We start from the raw sequence: 27963 nt of genomic DNA, 5'->3' as shown, positions 1-27963 counted from the left end.
CCTCAGAGAAAATCAGAAAGACTTTCTGCAAAGGAGGCAGTTACTGCAAACGAGAATACTCCAAAAAGAAGTACTGCAGTAAATACTGAAAAAGACATTAGAGACAGAGTAAGTGATCACTGGGAAAGGAGATGTGTCTCCAAGAATGGCAGTAATTCCAAGGCTGCCACCAGCCGATCAAGGGAGAGCTCCAGAGAGTCAGATAAAGAAAGACGAATGGTTCCACTGATTCCAGATGCTAACATAAGTAGACGAACACAGAACAACAATTCTTCGTTTTCAAAAGCAACAGACAACACTTTAAAAGTTGCCGAAGATGATCGGAAGAGCTGCGGGGTTAGGGGACGACGTACAATGACCCTAGCTGGTAAAAGGAAAACAACATGTGACAGGCAGTTATCCACAGAAGATACAGGTCAAGGGCAGGACCAGGTCCCTGCTAATTCTAAGACTAACATTAACAGCACAAAAATTTCGAGTCAAAACAGCAATGAGGTTGATCAACAAAACAAGCCAAACTGCACAAAAGAAACTCCAGAGAAAGAAGAGGACCTCATTGTTGACGACATGGACGAGGACGTATTTTTTCCGGATCTGTCTCCCAGCAACAGTGCAGACAGCAGTGGTGGAGAGGAGGACGCCAGGGACAGTGAGAAGAGACGACGTTTGTCTTCTTGTGACTCTGAATTATCACGGACATCAAGTGTGGGTGGCTATGCTGAAGGTGGAGGTGAATGCATTACCGATCTGATACTGCCCACAGTCTTGCCACCACCTAGACGTCAGCGGAAGAATGACAAAGGAACAACCGACTCCATGGACCTGCTGGCAACCTTTCATGAACATAAGCTGCGCTGTATCCAGCTGGAAGACGAACATTATGTTGTATTGGATGAATTACTGGCCAAGTGTTTCCCTGGCTTGTCTCGTGCCCAGGTTGAACGTGCACGGATTCGCGATCTGAACCTCCTGGCACGTTCTGTTCACTTGCTGGACTCAGACCCAGATGAAGATGCCATGACTGTCCTGGCGCTGCAAGACGCTGGTCGTTTGCTGCATTATTTCCACAGCATGATGTATTGCCCTGGCACTGACTGTAAGTTAAAAACCTACGCAAATAAAGATCGAAAGGATGCTGGAGATTCTGATTTGAGCAGGTCCCAAAAGCCATGTGCTGACAAACACACTGGTGAAGGCAGCGTTCACAGCTCTGATTCCTTTGGTTTTGTCTGTCCAGACAGTCGCCAGAAGAGACGCATATCCTCTGAGAAGGGCAGGAAAACCAGTGCAAAAGATGACGATGACGTGTTTCTAGATATGGACGTGCAGGATGATACACATTCCAGTTCCAGTGATCAGACTCTTCCATACTGTGATGGCCAGCCCCTTGTGTGCTGGGAGATAGATCCAGCCAGGAAAGAAAACAATGACAATAGTGATGCTGAGCAAGACATCAGTGCTATATCGTCACACAGTTTTGGTAAAAAGTTCAGAAGGCACTCCTCAGAATCAGAGTCAAGAATCCGTAAACGCAGAGACAATGACGGTTTTCAAAGAAACCATTTTCCAGGCTCACCAGACACATTCCGGCATGGGGAAGCTTCCCCCATGCTGCCCCCGCTCCCTACGTATGCTTCTCCCTTCACGCCTGGCAGCATGTACAATGTGCCCATGGACAATGAACGAGTGCTGTTGGAGTGTTTCAGTGCCCCTGGGTCCCAGGCTCCCAGCTCTGTCAGGAGCGCCCCCAGTGTCAGGCTCTTGTCTCCAGACCGGCACGACCATCCACACTTGGAAGAAGATGTATTTGCCGGGCTGTGTAACAACAAATCTGTGGCAGACAATGACCAGATTGCCACCAACAGAGAGTCACTCTCCAACTACCCACAAACTGACACAAGAATGAGTCACGCAGATTCAGAAGCACCCACAAATGAACAGTTTGATGACAGCAGAGTTAGTGTTAGAAAAACGAAGACTGAATCTGTGGATGATCAATATCAAGATTTTACAGATGATTTCCATGCTGATTACCCAGATGATGATGTTTTCATGGAAAACGAAACAGAATGCCAAAAGGATTGCCTCCGAGACATAGGTACCATCTGTTCGCAGACAAAGAAAGAAGTTTATGTCTCATGTGAGCATTCAGAGCCCCCCAAAAATATATCTCCTGATTTGAAAGATACATCCAGTTTGCTGCTTGACATGCCAGGTAACTGTCCCAGGACTGATATTGTTGTAAACTATGTAACGGCACCAGATGGTAGATTACTGTCCCCTGTGTCCAAAAAACAGACACGTCATATTGACGAAATCACACCGGAAAAAGACAAAAATCACTCGAACAAAACTGGACAAAAAAGAAAGCAGTTTGTTGAAGAACTGCATGCAAAGCTCAGCCAGGTTCCTGTCAAGAAATATGAAACAAACTATGACGACAAAGATTGTGTTAAAGATCATGTTAGCGTGACAGAGGAAGTTGTGCTTAATAACTACAGAAACTTTGTGGACTCGCCTACAGATGGATCAGGCAGTCTCCTGAAAACTACTTACAAGAATACAACCTCAGTAAAAGATGACGAATTGGAACAGAGCACATCCGGGGCTGTGCATACAGCTTGTGACAGTGACGGGCTGATCCCAGAGGAATCAGATATCCGTGAAGATCGAACGACTTCTGATGCCACGTTTGCTTATGGTGCGAGTGATGAAGACACAGACATGCACTATGGTGATGATGGAATCGCAGAAGAATTGGGAAACCACACTTCTGTTGATCATCCAAAGCTTGATAAAGCTCAAGACTGTGAACAATCAAACAACATCCATACATCACCCAGACCGGGTCCAGCTGTCAATGAAAGTGTGTTGGAGATCCAGACTGAAGAAAAAGCTGATGTTGAACTGTTGGAAGATGAATCGTTTGACAAAAGAAGACCACCTCGTGAGTCTGATGGTTCCTTAGAAGATCGTGTGCAAAATTTCATTGCTCATGGTAGTCAGTTCACACCCAGAGCAGTGGTAAGGTCCAATTCTTTACCCGTCCTGTGTGGAATGGAAAATACGGCCAGCCCACTCACAAACTGTGAACATGACGAACTCCACACTCCTGGGGCCACAGGAGATAGCAAGCTGCACATTCCCGGGGCGATCACCTCTCGTAGTAATTCTTACCCGGGAGCCTCTGCCGGTGATTGCTCTGTCAGCAGTGGTCGTCCGAGTTGTGCACCAAGTCCTGTTGCCACTCATGATGAGGCTGCAGATTCTGAAAAGGAAGATAAAGTTGTAGATGTTCTTCCACAAAACAATTGTGGTTTAAGTTCTGAATCTGCAGAAGAAACGGGAACAGAGCTAAAAGAACAGTCTGTAACCACCGAGCAACCAGCAGAATCTGATGAACACATACTTCTCGATCCGGGTCATGTGGTGGACGGGGGTGAGGTGGTGACCAAAACCACACCACGCAGGAGCCCTGGTGGAGACAGTGGAGATCAGCTGCTTCAGTGGGTGGTGCCCTGTGCGGCTCACGGCAGTGCCTTCTGTGCCTGTGAGGGGATTGACATTCACACCGCACAGGACGTGGCCGCCAGCCCCAAAGTGGGCCCCTGGCTGTGCACGCCCGGCACCCCTATTCCGGGAACCCCCTTCTGTGACTACAGCAAGCTGATCTACTCCCCATTCCCCGTGGTGGGGGGTATGACTCCAGCCAGGCCTGAGGCCCAGGACACTCCTGCGGGGAGTCCTAAACTGCCGTCTTCCCCTGAACTGGACCTGTACAGCTGTGGTGGCAAGAGGTTTGCCGCCCGTGAAAGTCAGCCATCGCCAAAGCGTCGATCCGTCATTCCTTCAAAATCAGAATGTGATGCCGGCAGTCCGTCCAGCAAAAGAGCAGAGACTTGTGACGCCATTTGTGATGATAGTCCACTCAAACAGCCAGCTGACAGGCTTGGTAACAAAAGCGACTTTATAGGAAATTGTGAAGGAAACGTGAAAACAGCTGAAGAGATCGATGAACTGTTTCTGGAGAATGAAGAACGAGAATTAATTGCTGCTGCTGAAGAAAGTGAAAAAAACATGGCGAATCTGACACCAGAAGAGAAACAAAAACTGTTTGACACTTCACTTGAGATATCTTCAGATGCTCATGTGCCTGACATTGTAGGTAATTATTCACCTGAAACGAACTCATTATGCATGGTCAGTGATTGCAACGTGACTGAAACACAGCCCCCTGATGCATGTGCAGCCCTTGATGATCCCGACAAAGTTATGACTGCTGACTCTGAAAGCGTTGAAGAACGTGAGGTTTCCGTGCCTGAATCAAAGGAAAATAATATTTCAAGTATTGTCCAAGAAACAAACCATCCTGTCGACGTTGAAGACAGTACTCTGGTTTCTGACATAGCTTCTGATTCTGACGTATCAAAAGAAAGTACAGTAATATCTTTGCCTCAGAAAACGGAGAGTCTTGAATCAGATATGACTGTATTCCCTTGCACTCCGTCAGACAAACGAACCGATGTTAGTGCAGACATTGTCGTGAAACAGGAACCGGAGGAAGAGCCGATGTCGCTAAACGCAGACTGCAAGATCTGCCCTGACGCTCATACCCCGGGTGATGTCTCCGACACCAACTCTGTCGGAACAATGGACAGCGACTCTGTGAACGACGTCAGAATCATTACTCTTGGAGACAGTGATATGGATATTACTTTCGAATCAGAAGACTCAAAAGACTCATCAGAGATAGAAACCAGTTTGATGGGCAGAGATCCCGAGACGGTTTCGAAACAGCCGTTGTCAGAAAGCAAAAAAATAATAACCATAGCTCAGTACAAAGAAAGGCGGAAACAACAGGCTGAGAACAAGAGTACAGCAGTGACACCAGGGACCGACAAAACACCCCAAAGATGCAGCGGTGTTTCACATTCTTCGGCAAACTCAGACCACAGAACCAACCCAACATCAAAGACAGGCACCCCGACCAAAGAGGGACCCTCGGCGGCGTCATCAAAGCAGATGGTTCGATCCCCAGACTGTGTGTTGTCGCTGAAACATGGATTAACCGAGGGGCCCATCTCCAAAGTGCAAAGGACAGAATCTGTGCCTGCTGAACTGTCCAGGAAAGTGGCAGTGGAGCTGAAGAGGTCTTCGTCCTTCCATGGGCAGCATCCAGCCATCAAACGCTTCAAACACGAACGAGGTAAACTTTCACTTCAAAGCATATGATATAATGACAGCATAGCTGAAAATGCAGTTGCTTGTGTTTTCGCTGTTATATTTTGTGGTTTATGTCTTCCCTGTGTTTCTGTCGGCCTGTCTGTCTCTGTATATGTGTCTGGTATATTTTTTCTTGTTTTTTTCAGTCTCTGTCCCGACCTTTCGTCATTGTCGCTCTTGTTCTTTCTCTCTTACTCTCTTTCTATCACAGTATCATTACCCTTTCCTCCCTTTAGTTTTCTCCTCTCCCCCCTCCCTCCCTCTCTCTTTCTCTCTCATTTTCTCTCATCACTCTTTATCTTTCTTTCCGTTCTTCCTTTCATGGCTATTTTTCTATTTATTTCTTTGTTTCTTTTTTCTGTGTATTTATTCTTTTTTTCTTGCTCCTTTTATATATATATATATATATATATATATATATATATATATATATATATATATATATAATCTTTATTCCATTCACTCTTCTCTCGTCCACTGTCTCATCTCACTCTGTACGCACGACCGAATTTTTCAGTATCTAACACATAACGAGTAACACCCTTACACAACAGAAGATCCCAGTACTTCATAGGATGATGTATATCCCTGTGCGCCACAAATCCCCAATGTCTCGCATAGGTTGATGTACATTTTGTAGTTCGGAATTTCCCAGTCTTTCACACAGCGTGGTTTGCACACTTGTGCACCAGAAGTTCCCAATATCTCACATGGAGTGATGTACATCCATGTACGTCCGAAGTTCCCGAAATTTCACACAGGATGATTCACACAACACCGGAAGTCACCCCTACCCCCTACCCCCCCCCCCCTCCCACCCCCAATAAAAAGGAATGAAAAATAGCAAACAACCCCCACTACCCCCCCAAAAAAACCCAACAACAACAAAAAAAAAAAACCAACACCCAGACTCAAATAGCGTAGCGTACACCCTTGCTCCCAAGAAGTTCCCAATACCTCACCAAGGGTATGTACACCTTGAATCTCACGTTTTCAGTATCTCACACAGGATGATGTACACCCAATGCGCCAACGCACGCAGTACTTAATTTGCTCACAGAAATCAGTCTGTCGTGGGAAAGACTTTTGCTTGCTACAAACACAAGGTCTTGGATTAGGGACAACCATATTCGAACATAAATTTATTTAAAATCTTTGCTACGTCTCTATATCGTCAATGCAAAAGCTAGAGAGTGCATGGATTCGCTGAGAATGTAACTAATATGAAAAAGTACACACAAAAATAGAAACGCATTCAATTATAATCTGTATGGGGTTTTGTTTTTGTTTGGTTAAATTCGTAAAACTTATATATATATATATATATATATATATATATATATATATATATATATATATATATATATATATATATATATATATATATATATGTGTGTGTGTGTGTGTGTGTGTGTGTGTGTGTGTGTGTGTGTGTGTGTGTGTGTGTATTTTGCCTTTAGTTACCGGTTTGCTAGAACAACACCTCAAATCATTCAGGAAAAAAGAGTCATAAATAATCTTGCCCTCTGTGAATAGTCCATTCTTGGAAAGAAATGCGAACTATTGTTGAAAATATTGGAAACGCTATTTTATTTTTAACGAATGAAACACCATTGCGTTCGTGTACTTTTAAGCTCTAAAACTTTGCACGATTGAAGTGCTTCAGTTCAGATGTTATTTCTTATGACTTTTCTGTTGCCAGTCATATTCAACTGACATAGTAAGTAGATAAATTTTGACGAAAATAGTTCGAGAGAAGTTCCTTACATGGGAAAATGTCTTCAACAATGGACTTGTGGGTATTTAGATAAGTAGATAAATGGAGACGTAGACAAATAATTATAGGGGTAGGTAGATTGATATGAACAGGCGGTAGACAGACAGACAGACAGACACATTGATCGACAAGTAATTAGATAGATGGATAGACAGATGGATAGATTGACAGATGGATGGATGGATAAGTAGGTATAGAAAGATAGATTGATAGAGAGAAGGATAGAAGGGTGGATAGATAGACGATGTGGTGAGGGGTGAGGAGAAAACATTAAAACACTGTACTTCTTGTTGTTCAGTCCAAAAACTTAATTGACCATTGCTTGATTTTTCAAGTGCTGCGTTGTGAGAAAATCACACATGTTGTTACCTATGGATATTGATGTGGGGAAAATGCTGGTGTGTTTGCGTGTGTGTATGTGTGTGTGTTAGTGTGTAAGTGTGTGTGTGTGTGTGTGTGTGTGTGTGTGTGTGTGTGTGTGCGTTTGTGTGTGTGTGTGTGTATACGTGTACGTATGTATGCTGTGTGTGTGTGTGTGTGTGTGTGACCGCATGCGCAGGCACGCACATACACATTGGCTCGCACATGAAAACAAAAAAAACCCAACAACAACAACAACAAAAACAAACAAAAAACAAACAAACACACATACCATACTTTCTTTCAGACGAAAGCCTGGACACGGTGAAAGCCGAACTGAAGAAGCAGGCACGCACCAGCAGAGTGGAGTCTGAGCGGAAAACAAGATCCCCTCAACACCGTCCTGCAGACAGGTCCCCCAGGGTCACCCCCACAGCGGCCACCAAAGGCACGTCCTCTCACCACCCTCCAGCCACACATGCCGCCAGTGTCGACAGGACCATGCGAGAAGCAAAGAAAAGGGACATTGCTCAAAGAGAGAAAGCGGCGAAGGAAGCCAGAAGAAAAGAGAGGACCGAGAAAAAGAGGGATGTCGTGGAGAATAAAAAGGAAACCATCACGAAATCTGGACAAGGTAGCATCAGCTTTCGATTAGAGTCCTCTGCGAGCGAACACACCAAACCGACTAAACGAAAAGGAATAACAAAAGACAGGAATATAATACCCACGTGCTCAGATGCCTTGAAGCCGTGCAGCGTGGTGGTGTCAAAGATCTCCAGTTTGGATTTCAAATCGTCCAACTTGAAAGACGATAGCGATGAAGACGAGAACGACGATGCTCTGATTATCGAGTCAGAGACGATTTCCATCAGTTCCCAAATTGAGGTGCACAAGACTACCCGTCGCTTGCCCAGGACGCAAACTGAACCGTCGTCACATACAGAACCGATGCAGACCTCAACACAAGACGAACAAATATCGTCGCAAGCCCCCGGAAAGTCACAGTCACTAGTACCGTCTCCCAAGCAAGACGAAGCAGTGTCGACAGCATCTGTGGAAAGCCAAAGATCCCAAACTTCAACACCGGAAAGAATGTCGGTCGGCGATCCCGAGAGCTCACCAGAACCAATCGAAGTTGATGATGACACAAGTACCCAGAACGAAGATGCAGACAGCGGTGGACCCTCCTCCACCACAACTCACTTGGAGGGAACGTCGGCCAGAACTCGCAGCGATTACGTCTGTCGACGAAAATCCCCGCCATCACCTCCTTCCTCTTCCCCACACCCTGTCAGCGACAAACCTCAATCACAAACCGCTCAGCACACGTCATCAGAGACAGATCCGTCATCAAAACCCCAAGATGGATGCAGCACGACGGGGTGTGCAAGTCCAACAACCTCTGGAGCGAGGACAGACACAGCAGATGACAACAAAGCTCAGAACGAGACGGGTGGGGATGGTGGGTCTTCGGAGAGAAACTCGAGGCGCCCGGACAAGGATGCAGGTGCCCCGGCAGGTGCTGTGCACGCGGGGGGCACGGGAACTGACAGGCAGCTGTCTGACCAGCTGGCAGCTCTGCTGAGGGAGAAGGAGAGGATGCTGGCGGAGTTTGCGCAGCGCAACAAGGAGCTGGAACAGAAACTGGAGGGTATGGCGTACGTGTTGTGGTTTTTGTTCTTGTTGTTATTGTTTCTTCTTGTTTCAGTTTTAGTTAGTTTCTTAAGAGGTGTAACTAGGTTTGAACACATCCATAGACGCTACATCACTGTTAGACAGAAGCCTGACCAGCAGCATCACCCAACGCGCTAATAGTCAAGCCTTGAGTGCTTGGGAATGCATATGTGTGCCTATCAGCGTGGATTTCTTCCACGGAATTTAGCCACAAGACAACACTTATGTTGCCATGGGTTATTTTTCAGTGCAATGAGTTCTGCACACGGGACCTCGCTTTATCGTCTCATTCCAATGACTGGACGCTCAGTTTGATTTTCCAGTCAAACGTGGGAAGAGGAGCGAGACCGGGATTCGAACTCAGACCCATTACGGACAGTGTATTGACAGATGAGTTTCTCAACCGCTCTGGTACCGCTCGCCTCGTTGTTGTAGGTTTTGTTGTCATAGTTGTTGTTCATCATATGCATATGTATATTCATCATCATCATCACCATCATCAACTCCTGCTCCTCCTGCTTCTTCTTCTTCTTTTTATGTTTTCTTTTTTCTGTCGCGTTCGTTCTGGCAATAAACTTCTTTCCCACCCCGATGTCTTTCTGTCTGATAGTTTGTATTTTTTTCTTCCCTGCGTCTCATCGTCTCTGTCTTTCCCTCCCTCTCTATTTCTCCCTCTTTCAATTCTGTCTGTGTCTCTGTCGGTCTGTCTGCTAGTCTGTATGTATATATCTCTGTCTCTGTCTCTCTCTGAGTCCCTGCCTCCGTCTGTCTACCTCCTCTCTTTCTCTACCACTTCACATGTGTATTGGAGAAGGTGGTTAGTTTTTGTTGTTGTTGGTGTGTGGATGGTAGTGTGGAATGAGTGTTCGGGGAATGCTTCATAGTTTTCTGGTAAAAGAGACTTTCTGAATCAAAAAATCTGGTTTTTGTATTATTATTTTTTAAATTTTCTGATATCATTATGCAAGCTTCCAAAGCGTCTGAGCTGATGTTTCCACAATGCCCCTGATATTGAAACGACCTTTGAAATCTGAAGACTTGTGTAGGATTATTTTATCCGTTTACTTTTATTGCAGGTCTTCGTGTGGAACTGCAGGGAAACAAACAGAAAAGTGATCCCTAAGACAGCGATAAGTGGGTAAGTTTCCTTTTTTCCTTTTTCTTTCTTCAGTTTTGTTTTTACGTCTTTCATGTTCACAATCTATTTGCCTCGTCGTCTGTAAAGTTACTCTGTGTGTGTGTGTGTGTGTGTGTGTGTGTGTGTGTGTGTGTGTGTGAACCCCTGTCTCTTTCTCTCACCGATTACTCTCTGTTTTTCCATCTCTTTTACTCCCTATCTCCCCCTTTTCAGCCTCACTTTCTCTCTCATCTCGTCTCTCTCTATCTGTCTATTGCTCTCTCTTTCCCTCTCTCCCTCCTTCTTGTTCCTCTTCTCTCTCATCTCGTCTCTCTCTATCTGTCTATTGCTCTCTCTTTCCCTCTCTCCCTCCTTCTTGTTCCTCTTCTCTCTCATCTCGTCTCTCTCTATCTGTCTATTGCTCTCTCTTTCCCTCTCTCCCTCCTTCTTGTTCCTCTTCTCTCTCATCTCGTCTCTCTCTATCTGTCTATTGCTCTCTCTTTCCCTCTCTCCCTCCTTCTTGTTCCTCCTTTCCTCCTCTCTCTCCTTTTTCTTTCAGCAAACATATTCACAATATCCAAAACAGTTATCTCTATCTGCCTCTACTTCTTTCTGTCTGTCTGTGTGTCTCTCATCTCCCTCTTTCTCTGTATCTTTCGCTGTCTCTCTTTCTATCTCTCAATCTCTGTCTGTCTACCTTTCTCTCCCCCTCCCTCCCCTCCCCTCTCTCTCTCAGTCTAAAACTTTGTAAATTGTCAGTCGTAACAGTATTGCAGTCACATAAATTTGGATTCACAAAATTTCGGTTACCGGTGATTTAAATTCTACAGTACTTCTTCCGTAGTAGAGACACATAGAAGATTGTCCCCTGCACAGAAATGCGTGTGGCGTTTTACGGTGTTAAGGAAATGTTAAAGATCTCACGTCCTGTTAGGACCATCGGGGCAGCGATTTCTTATCCACCGTGTTCTGGGCCTTTCAGTGGAAGGCGGCGGGGCCGAATTCTCTCCTTCCGCAGGCTTAACCTTCCTCGTCCGAAGTCAGGTTCTCATTCTCACCTGGGTGGAGTGAGGAAAATCATTAGTAAATTGTCCCCTTAGGAAACAACGCATTGTCAAACCGGGGCCTCGAACCCTGATCACTGGTGAACACTGGATCAGAAGTCCAACGATTAATTAACTGATTCGGCCAGGGCGCCTTTCATGCGGGTGGCCTTTGTCTGACAGTGTACAAACTGAATACTTTTTGTACATATTTTTTATTTATATTTTGTTAGTTCTCACGTGTATGTGACATCTTCCATGATGTGTGTATATTTCATGTGTGTTTTCGTTCTTGTTTTTTTGGGTTTTTTTTTTTTTTTTTTTGGGGGGGGGGGGGCTTTGTATTAAACAGTTGGCCCTCTTTCATTATATGCAACAAAGTGTTCTACGTTTCACATTTACGCTTTGTTAAAAAAAATCATTTATTTTGTATTTTGTTCCTCGGGGTCTTTCTTGACAGACACAGGGTCTTGAATTAGCCGGTCATTACGATTTTCCTGGAGAGAACGCAAGAACGCAAGAATTTTATTGTATAGGCCATATGACCCGTTACAACAGATCGTGCGGACAATGTCAGAGTGAACCTTTGTTATAGCAGACTATGAACATAAAAAAAAGAAAGAAAAAAAGCATTAACGACGTCGGTTTGCATAATAAATGTATCTTCCAATGTCATGGAGGCAATGCTTGTCTTGCATCAAATGCTGAAACCTAGTCATCGACGGATAAAGCGTGTATTTTTTAGGAATATACTTCTGTCGTAAGTCATTCAATTCTGTGCAGTGGAAAAGAAAATGCAGTTCCGTTTCTATAGCATTGTGGCAGAATGAACATGTGAGGTCTTGCTCTGATACAGCAGTGTAACGTTTTTTGTGTGTCTGTAGTTCGGATATACCTAATCTAAATCTTATCAGGATGTCACGGATGTTTGTTCGTAACTGTAGTGAAGTAAGCTTCCAAGGATACTGATGTTTTGAATGTGTGGTAAACACTAAATCTAGTGCTGCTGCTGGCATGTTCAATCCACTTTTGGTAGTAACAATCTATCAGTCTCTGTTTGAAAGATCCCAGGAATATACTTTGATTTGCTACCCCCTGATTTTCCCATACAAAGCCAAAACCCGTCTCGTATAAAGTTTTACAAACCTGTGTTACCCAGCAAATCTTACCATCATTATGAAGTGATAGGAGCATGTTGTATGCTTTACGTGGAAGTCTGGAAACATCTAGTGTTGTTAAACTTAACCAGTATTTGATGCAAGCGACTTAGGTAAAAACATATAAAGGGTAACGTCGCGTCCAGTTTCGCCGTACACCATGTCGTTTGGGGTTCGGGGGCTGACATTTAGCAATTTCTTCAATGCAAAGGTGTGAACATTTTCCACCGCTTTCTGTTGTGTTAAACCCCATATTTCTGCACCATATAACATTGGCTTAATTTGTGTGTCAAAAAGTTTTACAAAAATGGTTGCTGAACAATCTCCTAATCTCCAAAGGGTTCTAAAAATATCAATGACCCCTTTTCTCGCTTTACAAGTTAAGCCACTGACGACTTTACTAAATGCTAATTTTGTTGAAAAAATCATACCTAGATAGTTATAGGAATTTACCACTGACATTACCTGCCCTTTGTAGAACCACATTTCTTTCTTTGCCACGTAACCCCCCTTTCTGAAAATAACAATGTTAGATTTGTGAAGATTTGCATGAAGTCCTAGCTCATCTGATTTGCATGCAAGTACATTTAACTGGTTTTGTAAGCCTGTAACCGCGTCTGATAGTAAAATAATATCATCTGCAAACAGTAAAATAAAAAGTTCAAGCACATCGGGGGAAAGTTGTATACCATGTTTTCCATTCTTAATGATGTCCTGAGCCAGTTCGTTAATGAATAAGGAGAACAAAATGGGACTTGTTATTTCACCTTGTTTTAAACCCTTAAGGCAATGAAAAGCTTCTGAAATCTGGCTTCCAATACGAATGCGGGCCTTAACAGTTGTGTACATGCTCTTTAATGTGTTCAGTATATTCCCTTTAACTCCTAATTTGTGTAAAATGGGCCACAATTTGCAATGAGAAATAAGATCGAAAGCTTTCTTAAAATCAATGAACGCAACATACAATTTTTTGTTTTTCAGTAGATGTTTTCGAATCATAGCAAAGAGCGTGAAAATGTGGTCAATTGTAGAGTGATCCTTTCGAAAGCCTGCTTGTATCTCACCAAGAGTATTTTTCTCTTCTACAAAAGCTGACAATCGTTTATTTAAGATGTAACTAAAAATTTTGCTACAAATATTTAATAAGGAAATACCTCTGTAGTTATCAGGATCGTGTATATTTCCTGGAGAGAGAGAGAGAGAGAGAGAGAGAGTGTTTGTGTGTGTGTGTGTGAGAGAGAGAGAGAGAGAGAGTGTGTGTGTGTGAGAGAGAGAGAGAAGAGAGAGTGTGTGTGAGAGAGAGAGAGAGAGAGAGAGTGAGTGAAAGAGAGAGAGAGAGATCTGTATTGATTTACTGTATATTGTGTCCCGTACATACAGGCAACGAGTCACGCCAGAATAAGCTCGCATTTTATATATGTATACCATATATATCCACACATATAGTTTTATATATGTCCCTTTTGCATGTGTGTGTGTGTGTGTGTGTGTGTGTGTGTGTGTGTGTGTGTTATCGGTATTGTTCGTTTCCTTCTAAACAGTAATTTTATGCACTCTTCGTGTGAAGAGGCAAAAAAAGGCTTCACGAAAACTTTAAATTTGTTCATATTTACACGTTCCCTCTCTTGTCGTCTCTTGTCTCTCTCCGTCTCTCTCTCTCTCTCTCTCTCACACACACACACACACACACACACACACACACACACACACACACACACACACACACACACACACACACACACACTTTACGTCCTTAAACTCGCCTAAAACTGAGCGAGAGAGAGACACTCTTTCTCTCTCTGTCTCTGTCACACACACACACACACACATACACACACGCGCGCGCACACACACACACACACACACACACACACAGATGGAGTGGGAAATGGAAAGAGAGAGAAACACGTCAGCCTTGGTCCACAATTCCATGAGGGTGAGGAAACATGCACAACGTGAGGATTGCTGGGTGACCGGCAGGGGGTGGGGGTGGGGGAGGGGGGGCTGGGGGGGGGGGGGTAGGGAACAGGGGAGAGGGGAGTTGAAGGAGAAGGGGAATGACGATAGTTTAACCCGCCACCATCAGTAAACGACCTTTTCCTAAGGAACGTGTTTGTAATATTGCCAACATAAATCCAGATATAATTTTTATAGATACAGGCTTGTCACGCACAACACATCAGTTTACAGCTTGCATATAAGCTAGACAGAGATGGAGACAGACAGAGAGACAGAGAGAGAATCCGAATCATTTATATATTATTTGGTCATGGCCTCTCATGAAGTGGATGCACATACATAGAAACCATGATACAGACAGAACAAAGCGTTATACGTAAGAGAGAGAGAGAGAGAGAGAGAGAGTACCCAGAGCATTATATTGTAGTATCGTGGAAACCAGTGCATGACTCTGCTTTGTTGTCATACCTTGGGCTCGGTCGGTCGTTGGGGGAAAACTGGGCGTGTTTCCTGCGAAACATTGATGTTGCTATGGCAACCGTTGCTGAATTTCCGACCGTTATATTATGGAAGGAGCAACAAGTCAATAGCTACCCTACCGTCCTGTTTACGTGTGTGCGTGTTCATGTGCGTGTGCGGAGCGTGGTTGGTTCACATTTAAGTGTTCGACACTTGGAGTCTCTACGTCCCGTCCTGGGTTTCTGTACAGAGAGAGAGACGGAGACAGAGAGGGAGACAGAGAGGGAGTCGGAAAGAGAGAGACAGAGAGATAGATAGAAGGAGACAGAGACAGAGAGACAAAGAGGGAGACAGAGAGATAGATAGATAGAGACAGAGGAATTCGGAAAGAGAGAGAGAGGGAGAGACACAGAGAGAGAGACAGAGAGAGAGAGAGATGGAGGCAGAGAGGAAAACGGAAAGAGAGAGAGAGAGAGAGATAGAGGGAGACAGAAACAGGAATTCGGAAAGAGAGAGAGGCGGGTGGGGGGGGGGGAGACAGGCAGAGAGGAAGTCTGAAAGAGAGCGAGACAGAGAGAGACAGACAGACAGAGAGGGAGACAGGCAGAGAGGAAGTCTGAAAGAGAGCGAGACAGAGAGAGACAGACAGACAGAGACAGAGAGGAAGTCGGAAGTCGGAAAGAGCGAGAGAGACAGACAGAGATAGAGGGAGACAGAGACAGAGAGGAAATCGGAGAGAGAGAGAGAGAGAGAGAGAGAGAGATTTGTTAGTTTCTAGCACACTTGAAACACTTAAAGTTTGTCATCAAACGAATATAACGCTCAAGATATAGACATCGACGTTGAAGCTGGAAGCACGTGCACAGATCTATGGACAAGTATGCATTCATTTTATGTAATCCCCAGAGGTCATCATGACGGTTTAGGTTCGTGTGGCAAACACATATTAGCCCGCTAAAAGTATTCAAAATCGTGCGATCGTTCAGTGGTATATGGACTTTCTCACTCACACACGCATATGCACACACGCACACACAGAGACTCAAACACACAAACGCACGCACACAAAGACAGACAACACTTACATACGTACGCAAGCACACACATGCACGAACACAAGCACACACATATACACACTGTACACCAGCAGATCGATATGCAAAGACACGTTCACACTCATACACACAATACAAACATAAGATAATATGTGCGTGCGCGCACACACTAAGTTACACACACGGACACAGACAGACACAGTCAGACAGACAGCCAGACAGACCCCCCCTCCCCCCCGCCCGCCCCCCTCTCGAACACACACACCGTTGCGGCGTGTGTCAGTTAACAGCTGCTTTTGTTGACAATTCGCATCAAGGTCGTGGCGAAGATAAAAGAGTAGATGATGTGTGTGTGTGTGTGTGTGTGTGTGTGTGTGTAGGCCTTTCACTAACCCATGCCCTGGTTAAATGTTTCGCGACACTCAAATCTCTTTTAAATGTTTCTGTGTGTATTCCCAAACATAATTATTTCTCACTGTGATAAATATCTGATGGCAATCGGCGATTTTGTCCATGACGTTTTCATGTGCTGTCACGGGCATCAAGCCTAAAAAAAGCAGAATGATATTCCATTATAACCGTGCTTTGATTTGCATGTTTATGCTTTGGTTCGTTTGGTTATGATCATTTTCCTATTCTCCGAACGCACACTCGTGTAGGACAACAAGCAAAGCGACTTCCACATTTTTGCTGAACATATGTCTCCTCTCCCATTCCTGTGAATATGTCACGTGGATATAAATTCATACCCTCCCTCTGTTTATGAATCGTGACACAATTTTCAAAACAGTAAAGTCGATGGCACTTTTTTCCGTATTTGAATCATAGCACGTTCATTAGAACAGTAACAGTTTTGCAATGATAATAATGATAATGATGATAGTAATGATAATATAATATTAATAATAATATAATAATCAGAAGAAGAAGAAATAACGATGATGATGTTAATATTGATGATAATTTTTGTCATGTTAAAAAAGCGACAAGAAAGTCTCTCATTTATAATTGATATTATCAACTGACAACAGAGCTTTTGGTTTGTTTGTGTGTTTGTTTGTTTCTAAATATCATCAGATGCCAAGATATTTTTGTTGTGTTTTTGTTTTTGTTTTTAATATAATTAACTATCAAGAGATTTTTTTCTGATTATCAATAAAAACAACAACAAATCTGAGCATTAAAATACCAACACGTAACAATATTTAGTGTTTTTATTAACGCGATATGTGATATTACTTTTCTTTTTCTAAAACACTGTACACGCAGTAATAACAGGCTAGCATGACGCTGTATCCCAGCAGATGTACCGCTCCACAGCAGTCTGTATGCCCTCTTCAGATGCCAATCGATCACATCAGTGAAAGCCAGCTGTGAACCATATGCAAATACCGATGATTTCACAACACTGCGAATCCTGGAGAAAAGCGCAACAGCTTTTGTCGCGCGTCCACCCCATCGTAGATGCCCCTTTGAGGGATGTTGCACAACTTTCCTCCCCAACACCGCAGGTGCATGCGTCAGTCGCATGAAGTTGATGGCTGGGATATGTCATGAATTGAATCATTATTAAAAACCAAAAAAGAAAAAAAAGAAGCAGTCTGGAATCTAAACGGATCTTAATAGCAGCATCATTATCTTCTCTTCATCATCCATCATGAGAAAGTGCTAAGCAAAACTAATAGTCCCGGGTTTTGACGCTTTTCATCCCGGTCAGTAGTTCATCATTTCCATTAGAGAAAAAGATAAGCGAACAGTTCCCTTTTAAACGTCTGCCTTTGTTATTTATGCCTTGTGTTCATCGTGATCCCAGTCCCAGCATGTTGGGCCGTGAGCTCATCGGGGTCAACCCTGCCTACGTGTTTGTTGGTAAATGCGTGTATGCGTGCACACACAAACACACATTTTACCATCGTTCACACAGACATGCATAGACACGCATACATACCCCTTTCCCCGCCTCCGACCGTCCCACACACATACACACACAAACACACACACACACACACACACACACACACACACACACACTCGCGCGCTCGCCCGCCCTCACACCCGCACAACCCTGTTTAGCCTTCAAGACAGTGGTCGTATCACGAACAGCAGCATGCGGACTGGTAAACACGACCATTCGGTTTTTCAGTGGTGGGCGTACAGGACACTCCGTGGCACAGTCAGACAGGCGCTGGACTTGATCCAGTGTTCACCAGGGGTCAGGGTTCGGGTCCGCGTTTCGGCATGGTGTTGTGTCCTTGGGAAAGGTACGTACTCCGATTTTCATCCTCACACCACTCAGGTGTGAATGGATACCTGGCCGGTTGGGGGAATGTTAAAACGTCGCAAGGAGAGGTCTTGGCCCCGCCTTCATATACCGAGCCCTACACGCAGTGGATAAGTATTCAGTAACCTAACAGGAAACAACTCCTCCCTTTTGCGTTGTTGCATAACATCTGAAGGATTCAGTTAACGTGACAGACGATGTATGTTTTTGTCTCTGTGTCTGTTTGTCTGATTCTGTCCCTTTCTTCTCTTTCAGTGTATGTGTTTGTCTTTATATGCGTCTGTCTCTCTTTCTCTCTCTCTTTGTGTGTGTGTGTGTGTGTGTGCGCGCGCGCGCGCGTGTGTGTGTGTGCGCGCGTGCATGTGTGTGTGTGTGTGCCTCTCTCTCTCTCTCTCTCTCCTCCGTCCCTGTCTGACTCTCTCTGCCTCTGTCTCCCTTTCTCCCCTCATATTCAGTACCTCAGTTTGTGTGCGTACGCACAGAGAGAGAGAAAATATGACAATGACAGTGACAATGCTTTTAATGTCCATTTATCAATGAAGCCCTTCGGACACGTGGGCTTTGAGAGAGAGAGAGAGAGAGAGGGTGGGGGGGGGGGGGGGGGGGTAGTAGCAATGACAAAGAGAGAGAGAGAGCGACAATGACAGTGCTTTTAATGTCCAGTCAGCAATGAAGCCCTTCGGACACGTGGGCATTGAGACAGAGAGAGAGAGGGAGAGAGAGAGAGAGTGCACTGACTGTTCTCAAGTTATACGTCCCGTGTCCGCGGGCGCGCCGATTGTACGGAGACTATAGTTGGTTGTCCAATAACAACCACGACAAGCAATGAGTCACTCACTATGAGACACTACATAGCTGCTGCCACGGCGCTGATGACTGTATGTGACGCTATCAGTGTATATATGAAACAGAACGAGAACTGTTTGAAAGGCAGCGCACGTGTGCACGCCCGCAGTGCATGCATATACATAATTATTGGTGACAGAGGGTCCCTGTTTGTGGTCGCGTTCAGTAATGAAACAGTCACCCCATACCCGCTGCACTGTAGTAATATGAAACACAGCGATGTGGTGGGGGGAGGGGAGGGGAAGGCATGAATAAAAATCAAACAAAACTCGTTAGTGAGAAAATGTCCAGGAGCAGAATGTTTCGAAATGGACAATATAGAAATTCGTTCTTTCTTTTTCTCTTCCTTTCTTTCTGTTTTTTCCCGTTCTCTCCACATTCATTCATCATTCATCCATCTATTCTTCATACATACATACATTCATTCAGTATTATGTATCCGTCAGTCTCCGGGGACTAAAGGATTGCACACCGGGTGGTGATCAATACAGCGGATTGTGTCGCTGGACATGGCTGATGCATTCTGGAGTGACGTTCAGTAATAAATATGACTAATGAACATGGCAGTCAAAGCAAATTCCCTTTTAGTTAGTTTCTGGATTGACAAGTATGACCAATGAACGTGGCAATCAAAGCAAATTCCATTTTAGTTAGTTTCTGGAGTGACAAGTATGACCAATGAACGTGGCAATCAAAGCAAATTCCATTTTAGTTAGTTTCTGGATTGACAAGTATGACCAATGAACGTGGCAATCAAAGCAAATTCCATTTTAGTTTCTGGAGTGACAAGTATGACCAGTGAACGTGGCAATCAAAGCAAATTCCATTTTAGTTAGTTTCCGGATTGACAAGTATGACGAATGGACGAGGCAGTCAAAGCAAATTCCATTCTAGATAGTTTCATAAAGTTTTATTTTATGTTATTATTCCATTCTATTCTGTTCTGGCGATGTGGCAGATTCAGTTGGGCATTGATCTTCTGATCTTGTTGTTGTTGTTTGTTAGTTCGAGGCCCCGTTTCGGCATGGTGTTTTTTGTCGTTGGAGAAGGCAGTTTACCCCCCCCCCCCCCTTTCCTCCATCCACATCCTCCACATAACAGGTGTGAATGGGTGCCTGACATCGGGTGGCGGAAGGAGAGAATTGGGCACCGCCTTCCTATGTCGAGCCCTGGACATAGTGGATAGGAGTCCACTGCCGTTTACATCGTAAAATGCAATGGGACCTATAACCTTTTTTTTTTAAACCCCACACAGAAAAAAACACACACAAAAAACCCCAACAACAAACAAACCAAACCAAACCAAACCAAACAAAAAACGTTGTTTACAACTCGGTAACATAATGCAAATCTCTTCTGACACGGTTTCGGAAAGATGGGTTGAAATATGTCTGCTTTGTAAATGTGGTTGATGCTGGTGATGATATAACTGTTGTTGGTGGTGTTACCGCTCTTTCTCTTCTTCTTCTCCGTCTCAAGCAGATAAATTATCTTTGTCGCTATCATCATCATAATTATTATTATTATTATTATTATTGCGTAGTTGTTTTTGTTATTGTAGTCTTCCACAATTCTTGATTTCATAATTGGTGATCAAGTCCGCCCGTTCCAAAAGGTCAGGTATAATGTCAAATATATAAACACCCAGACAAGGGGCTGTATCCAGCTGCTGACTGGTGTGTGTGTGTGTGTGTGTGTGTGTACGCGCGCTGGATTTATCCGCCACCCTCGGCAACGAAGGACGTGTTTTTGTTGTTGTTTTTTCCCGCTAGGCGCCTATGCAGTGGGAACACTACATACCGATCGTAGCTGTATCGTGACATTGTCCTCTTTGTCGTATTGTCGTGGCCGTCATTCGTTGTTTTGTTGGGTTTTTGACTCACTTGTGTAAACAAAGTGAGTCTATGTTTTAACCCGGTGTTCGGTTGTCTGTGTGTGTGTGTGTGTGTGTCCGTGGTAAACTTTAACATTGACATTTTCTCTGCAAATACTTTGTCAGTTGACACCAAATTTGGCATAAAAATAGGAAAAATACAGTTCTTTCCAGTCATCTTGTTTAAAACAATATTGCACCTCTGGGATGGGCACAAAAAATAAAAAAACGAAGCCTAATTATATGCAAACTGCATTTACTGTTATATGTATATTTTTTGTATTCTCTAAACTTGGCACTTTGATCTGATATTCTGACCCAACAACAAGAGCAGTCATTATTATCATTTTTTGTTCAAACAGGAACTTCTTTTGCTAAGCATGGATGTTTTATTTATTTTGCAAACGTTTTGGTGCAGATAGTAAAAAAGGGAAATTACTCTGTAATTAATGCTAGGGGACTTAATTCGAATCTGGTTAGGACTTTTTTTTTTTTAACGCGAAGCTTAGATTAAAAAAAAAAATGTATCACAAGTGAGTCTTGAAGGCCTTGCCTCTTTTGTTTTCGGTTGTTTTCATTTACTTTGTTTTGGCTCTTTTCCTATATTATGTCTCTGTCCCAGTTTCGACTCTCTCTCTCTCTCTCTCTCTCTCTCTCTTGAGGGCTGGATGTAAAAAAGCAGCTATGCTTACTCCACTACCCTCGTTAACTAAAAATTAGCCTCGTCTCGTCTCGTCTCGTCTCTCTCTCTCTCTTCTGTGTGTGTGTGTGTGTGTGTGTGTGTGTGTGTCAGTGTTCACATGTTTCTTTCTTCCTTTCCTCCCTTTCGTTCATCCTTTCTTTCTTTCTTCTTTTGTTTTAAAACTGCTGCTGCTGCTGCTGCTGCTACTACTACTACTACTACTGCTGCTTTTTTCTTTCTCCTCCTCCATTTCTCCTTCTTCTTTTCCCTTTCAGATGTCATTTAAAACTGCAGCACGCCGTATGGAATTAACAAGTCTGCCATTTGATCATGTCCTGGTTAACCTCCAATGAAGGAAGGAAGGAAGGAGTGGATGACCGGATGATTGGTTGAATTGGTGAATTGTGAAATAAATGGAAGGGAGAAGAAAATCCTTTACAGCTGTTGTCCATTTCGAATATTCTGTTTCTGGACATTCTTTTCACTAACAATTTCTTTTATTCCCATCCTCCCCACCTGCCCCCACCTCTGTCTCGACACCCATAGTGCCCTTCCTTCCCTGTTGCTGACCACGTTCTGTTTGGTTGTGTGTGTTTGAGTCGACAAGTTCTGTTTGATTGTGTCTCTGTGATTAGACAAGTTCTATTTGGTAATGTCTCTGTGATTAGACAAGTTATGTTCTGTTTGGTTGTCTCAGTGATAAGGCAAGTCTTGTTCTGTTTGGTTCTGTCTGTGATTTTAACAAGTTCTGTTTGGTTGTGTCTATGTGATTAGACAAGTTCTGTTTGGTTGTGTCTCTGTGATTAGACAAACTCTGTTTGGTTGTATCATTGTGATTAGACAAGTTCTGTTCTGTTTGGTTATGTCTCAGTTATAAAACAAGTTTTGTTCTGTTTGGTTATGTCTCAGTGATCAGACAAGTTTTGTCCTGTTTGGCCGTGTCTCTGTGATTTAACAAGTTCTGTTTAGTTGTGTCTCAGTGATCAAAGTTCTGTTTAATTGTATCTCTGTGATTAGACAAGTTCTGTTCTGTTTGGCTGTGTTTCAGTTATAAGACAAGTTTTGTTCTGTTTGGTTGTGTCTCAGTGATCAGACACGTTCTGTCCTGTTTGGTTTGTCTCTGTGATCAGACAAGTTCTGTTTGGATGTGTCTCAGTGATTAGACAGTGGATCCCCCGGTACCAGGAAGACAACGCCAGCAGCTAGGATTCCTGCCAGACGATTGGACAGGCATGCAGGCACGTGATTCTGGCAGCAAAGGAAGTCGTCTGACAGCCAGCGGAAAACCGGCCGGTGCTTCTCCCTTCAAGAGAGGCCCCAGGCGGAAACTGAGACGGACAGTCCACTGGCGAGATTAAAAACAACAGCAACCACAGTGCATGTGTGTCTGGTTTAGGTGGTGGGCGAGGAGAAGACTGGGTAGTGCGTAAATGGAGTGAGGAGTGTTTTTGTATGTGTGGGTGTGTGGGTGGGTGGGTGGTTGACAAAGACAAAATTCTATTTTCAAATGGTACATTGAATAGACAACTTATTTTGTGTTCATTAAGCCATCTAGAGAAAATATACAGAATAAAGGGTATATGGGAAAAAATATGTATGAAAAATTGTGTGTGTGTGAAGGGGGTGGGGGGGGGGGGTCGGGAGGGGGGATGTTGGAGAAAAATGTATGCAGATTTTCAACTAGACCACTCTTATGACATTGAAGAAAATGATACAATTCGTGTTCCTGTAGCCTACCACATGTGACAAATATATACCATTATGACATTACTTTGTTGCATGTAAATATATCGACTATAAATGCCTTATCGCAACGTTGATTTTGTGTTTTAAATGAACGAATATCTAGTTCACAAAATAATGTCTGTTGTCTGTTTTGAAATGTTTATTATTTAAGCATTATGCTTATTGTTGCTTCAGTATGCTTTCCATCAAATGTAGATTTCGCTTGTTTTCTTTCATTTTATTTCTCAGATTGTTATATTGAAGACATGACGTAAACAATGTGAATACACCGTATTCAGAAGATTTTACAAAGATTTCTATGTCTACACGTAACCTGTGTTTTATAGAAGTAAATTCATCCACGTTACGATACCATTGTTTACTCTTTTTCTGTGCCTTCGAAACCCGACTTTGTTATGCGTTACTGATTACGAAGTGTGCGTCTGTACTGTGCAATTTGTATCTCAATTAACTGTCATAGCGCCAACGCGTACAATGAATTTTGCCCAGTCGTTTCCTTGCTGTTTATACGCTTCTTATGAGCGACGCAGTTGTATTTTGTGACATGGTGAGAATCGCACGACACCAGGAAAAAGGCATATAGAAACAAAGTTGACATGGTGATATTGTGACTCGCACGACACGACGAAAAAGGCACATAGAGACAAAGTTGACATGGTGATATTGCGTCTTTTCGGACTCCTTTACGAAGAAGAATCAGAATTACATCAGTGCTACTGTCGCGGATTAAGATATGTTTGGGGACGATTCTTCATTCTATCGATAAACCGATATGTAATAGTGTGTGTGTTTGTGTGTGTGTTTGTGTGTCTGTGTGTCTGTGTGTGTGCGGTTCAAAACCCTGATTTGAACTGAGATTTTGTTCAAGTTATAGCACGACTAATTTGGGGTGGGTTGCATGAGCGAACTTAGCATCGCGGAGGTTGCTCAATCGCTAATAATATTCCTAACTCCACGGTTAAGTCCATATACTTAGATACATTACTGATAATTCTAAGCAAACTTAGCGCTGCAAAGATCGCCTCGTGCAACCCGGACGTTTAGTCCAGGCGACAGGACCAGTGAGATATGAAAAGACACGCTGTCCTTGGCATGTCTTTTTACCTTGTGGAATACAGAGCCACTCAGTCAGTTGGGAGGTAGGGGGGCAGGCAGATAGACAGAAGTCCTTGCGGACAGTTCAGGCGTAGGATGTCTTTCATCTCTTTGTTTCAGACTAAAGCATGCATACCTGTGAAAGTTGGATGTGAAAGAGTTTTCATTTGTTTTCCGCGCATAATTTTCTTTAGCGCTATATGAATATATCAAATCTTTATTATTATTATTATCGTCATCATCATCATCATCTTTATTATTGCTGTTATTATTATTAGACCACGTATCTGGACCAACTTATAATTAATCATTTGATATAAAAGTCGTTCGTTTTGGTTGCTGTTGTTTAGAAGATGAAGATTGGCACATTATGACGACGGCAATAAATGCATTAACATTTATGTTTTTACACTTGTCACGTGGCATATTTTGACTAAAAAGGAAAGTCCTGTGGCAACTAGGCTTGGAGTTTGTGTGTGTGTGTGTGTGTGTGTGTGTGTGTGTGTGTCCCATAATTGTGTGACATGGTCGTCGGGAGCATTATTCTTATGCACCTCATAGTCCTCCACCCTGAAGCTCGTGGTCTTAATGACAGACTAAAGTCCTTAGCTGTGTGTATATACGTGTGTGTGTGTGTGTGTGGGGGGGGGGGTGTTGGTGTGTGTGTGTGTCTGTGTGTGTCTGTGTCTGTATTGCTGCCCCACCTTCTGACAGCGTTTCAGCAGCATTACTTCCACCACGCGGCTCACCCCGAGTCCGTCCTACACAGACACGCTCGGGTTAGTCTGCAGCAGTCCACCGTGACTTCTCGAAGTGAGATTGTCGGGAGGCCACATACCAGAGAAGACCCTGCGCTGCTCCCCGCTTCCGGTGTTTATTTGTGCCTATTCCGGTTCAACATGTGCTACACCACCTACTAAGCCGCCCACCCCAGTCCCTGCAGACAACAATAATCGCTGTTTTTACGGAGCCAGACTAAGAAAGCGTTCTCTCCACAGTGGAGACCGCAACCTCACCCCTTCAACGACAGTTCCCCCATGAATCTCTCGACACCAAAGACATGCGTTGAAGTGGAGGGAGGTCGAAACTGAGGTCACTATGAGAACAGAGCATAAAAGGCCACAGAATATGGGACATCTTTTTTCTGTGTGGATGCTGATTGGGAATGAGGTGGTGACGTTCTGCTATGGAGGTCCGTTTTAGGTTCTATATGTGCTTCCTTCCATAATGATAGCCCCGCGTTAAGAAGACCCGACAGACACAGACACCCGCAGTGTTGGTTCGGGAACTTGAGCAGCACTCCCAAAAGAGCAGCCATGAAGTAGACGATACTCAGCTGTGTGGTCCTCGTCTTTCTTTTTGAGCCCATAACATAGCTCAGCTATGGGTAGACTGAAGCTGACCACAGGCCGAAAAAAATACATCAACAAAAGAACAGCAACACCCATATCTGCTGGGACTCGAACCCACGTCCTCTCAGTCAATCAGTCCGCAACGCTAATCACTTCGCCATGGCAGTTTGTTATACATGTGTGTCTCTTCACTTTTTTTTTTTTTTTTTTTAGTGCCACTATGTTTTATTCCAGTTTCATGAGCCAGTCGTAGATTCGCCGAAGGGAACTGGCGTTACCAGTATGAATGCCAAACTTGAGGCTTGTTTTGGTTATAAATGTCAAAATATATTTCTTTTTTTTTTTTCGGGGGGTCTGTTAATGACCACAAGCGATGCTACTGATGGACATGGGTATGACATAGTCATGCAATATTTCGGGAGTTTTTTTTTTAATTTAATTTTTTTTTAGTGTGCTTGAGAGAGAGAGAAAGAGAGAGAGTGATGGGGGAGGGGGGAGAAAGAGAGACAGACAGAGAAAGACAGGAACAGACAGATACAAAGAGAGGGGTTATTGGACATGACACGACAAGGCAAGGCAATGCAAGACTGGAACTCTCGTCATTTTCGAAGGTATTTGATGATAAGACCACTAGCTCAAGTCAGTTTTCGAGAAAATACAGGCAATATAAAACTTTGTGTACCTGGACTTACACTGCAGTGATTGTTATAATATGTGCATGCTGGAAATCACGATCAAGACATCCTAACACCCCCCCTCCTCTATTTTCTCGATTTAGATTGCTTGTTCCACTTCATGAGAATTGTACTGCCCCCCTTCTCTTTTCTTATTTGGATTCTATAGCAGCTGGCTTTGCAAACACACCGGCGATGTATTATTTGACATTACTGTTGTCAACTGCTTTGCCGTTACGCGTAGGTACACCAATACTAATTGTTGCGATGATCTGCACCACATGATTGTGATGATGCTTTTACTTATGTGTCTTTTCGATGTTGGCTTTTGTTCGTGGTGCTTCTGTGGTGTATTTGGTATGTGTATAGGGATGAGTGGAGGATGGAGAGAGTCCCACACAGAAAAAAGAAAGAGACGCGACGATGTGACTTAAAGTGAAAGAGAGAGAAAAAAGTGTGTGCGTGTGTGGAGGGTGTGTGTGTGTGTTAGACACGACAGGTAAACAGAGAGAAATAGTATATGATTTCTCATTCTACAATAATGATGATAGTGATGAATAACGAAGAGACGAAGAACATACACCAAGATTCAAGACTCAATATTTATTCACGTTAGGTCTTGACCCGTCCACATACACGACGAGAGAAAAAGAGGGAGAGAAAAAAAAAATACCATTCACACAACCACACACACTTTATTGTTAAGGCCAAGTTCTGCATGACTTTTTTCTTTTATCACATGTAGAATACAACATGGTCAGAATCACACTTTTTAAGCGCCTTGATCATCCGTGCACGGTTCTGAATTTGTGTAATGATTACCCCAGGCCTTCATATTATATGATTATAATGCATTGTCAAAACTCTGCTCTCGGCTCTTTCGAGTCTGGCCTCAAAACCTGCCACTCCCTTCCAAAATAGCCCACCCCACCTCCCCCCTGTCTCCTCCCGGTGTATCTAGCTTTCTATTCACATGTACTTATGATTATTATAATAAGATTATTATAATGATGTTATGTCGTTCCTCTCTCAGAATCAGAGCTGTGCATACGTGTGAATGACTGGTGTGTGAACCCTTTGATTTGTCTGCACGAGATTCAGTGCAATTTTTAAAATTTTTTTTTATTATTATTATTATTATGACACACTCGCACAGATAATCTGCCACCGTTCCTCAGTATTGAACGTTTGCTAAGGGCAGGCGGACGGAGGTGGGGTTGGGGCATGGAAGGGGAGGGGGAGGGGGGGGTCTAGGGGGCGGGGATTGGAAAAATAGAAGAAGCAGTGAAGAAAAGAACAGGAAAGGCAAGAAAAGAACAGCGCCACAATTAAGCGACTTTCTTGCAGCAGAGTTTTCTGCAATGAGTTTCATTGAGTATTGATTATAATTATAACCCCCACCCTCTCTTCCCCACTACCCCATACACACTCGCCGTCTCTTTCTCTCTGTGTGTGTCTCTCTGTCTCTGTCTCTGTCTCTCTCTCTCTCTCTCTCTGTATCTCGATCGTCGACAGACCCCACCTCGATCCATTAGAAAAAAAAAGGAAAGAAGAAAAGAAACAGAAAAAAGGGAGAACGAAAGAAAAAGA

At 43.6% G+C, this 27963-nt stretch overlaps 1 protein-coding gene across 1 annotated transcript; it reads left to right on the top strand.

The window, feature by feature from the left end:
- The first annotated feature begins 1051 nt into the window (after positions 1 to 1051).
- Positions 1052 to 23077, top strand: LOC143282437 (uncharacterized). The gene is made up of 4 exons (XM_076588079.1): positions 1052 to 5206; positions 7668 to 9011; positions 10111 to 10172; positions 22663 to 23077. Exons 1-3 carry the CDS (start codon positions 1072 to 1074, stop codon positions 10155 to 10157), a joined length of 5526 nt encoding a protein of 1841 aa, XP_076444194.1. The 5' UTR covers positions 1052 to 1071; the 3' UTR covers positions 10158 to 10172; positions 22663 to 23077.
- The last annotated feature ends 4886 nt before the right edge of the window (positions 23078 to 27963 follow it).

This window comes from Babylonia areolata, chromosome 5 (genome assembly GCF_041734735.1).
Source record: "Babylonia areolata isolate BAREFJ2019XMU chromosome 5, ASM4173473v1, whole genome shotgun sequence".
Taxonomy (NCBI): domain Eukaryota; kingdom Metazoa; phylum Mollusca; class Gastropoda; order Neogastropoda; family Buccinidae; genus Babylonia; species Babylonia areolata.
This window is presented reverse-complemented; position numbering and strand designations above follow the sequence as displayed.

Bases quoted from the DNA above. Each gene is read 5' to 3' on its own strand.
- LOC143282437 (XM_076588079.1), top strand. From the start codon at position 1,072: ATGATGTATTGCCCTGGCACTGACTGTAAGTTAAAAACCTACGCAAAT. The intron at 5,207-7,667 runs GTAAACTTTCAC...ACTTTCTTTCAG, and splicing joins ACGCTTCAAACACGAACGAG to ACGAAAGCCTGGACACGGTG. The intron at 9,012-10,110 runs GTATGGCGTACG...CTTTTATTGCAG, and splicing joins GCTGGAACAGAAACTGGAGG to GTCTTCGTGTGGAACTGCAG.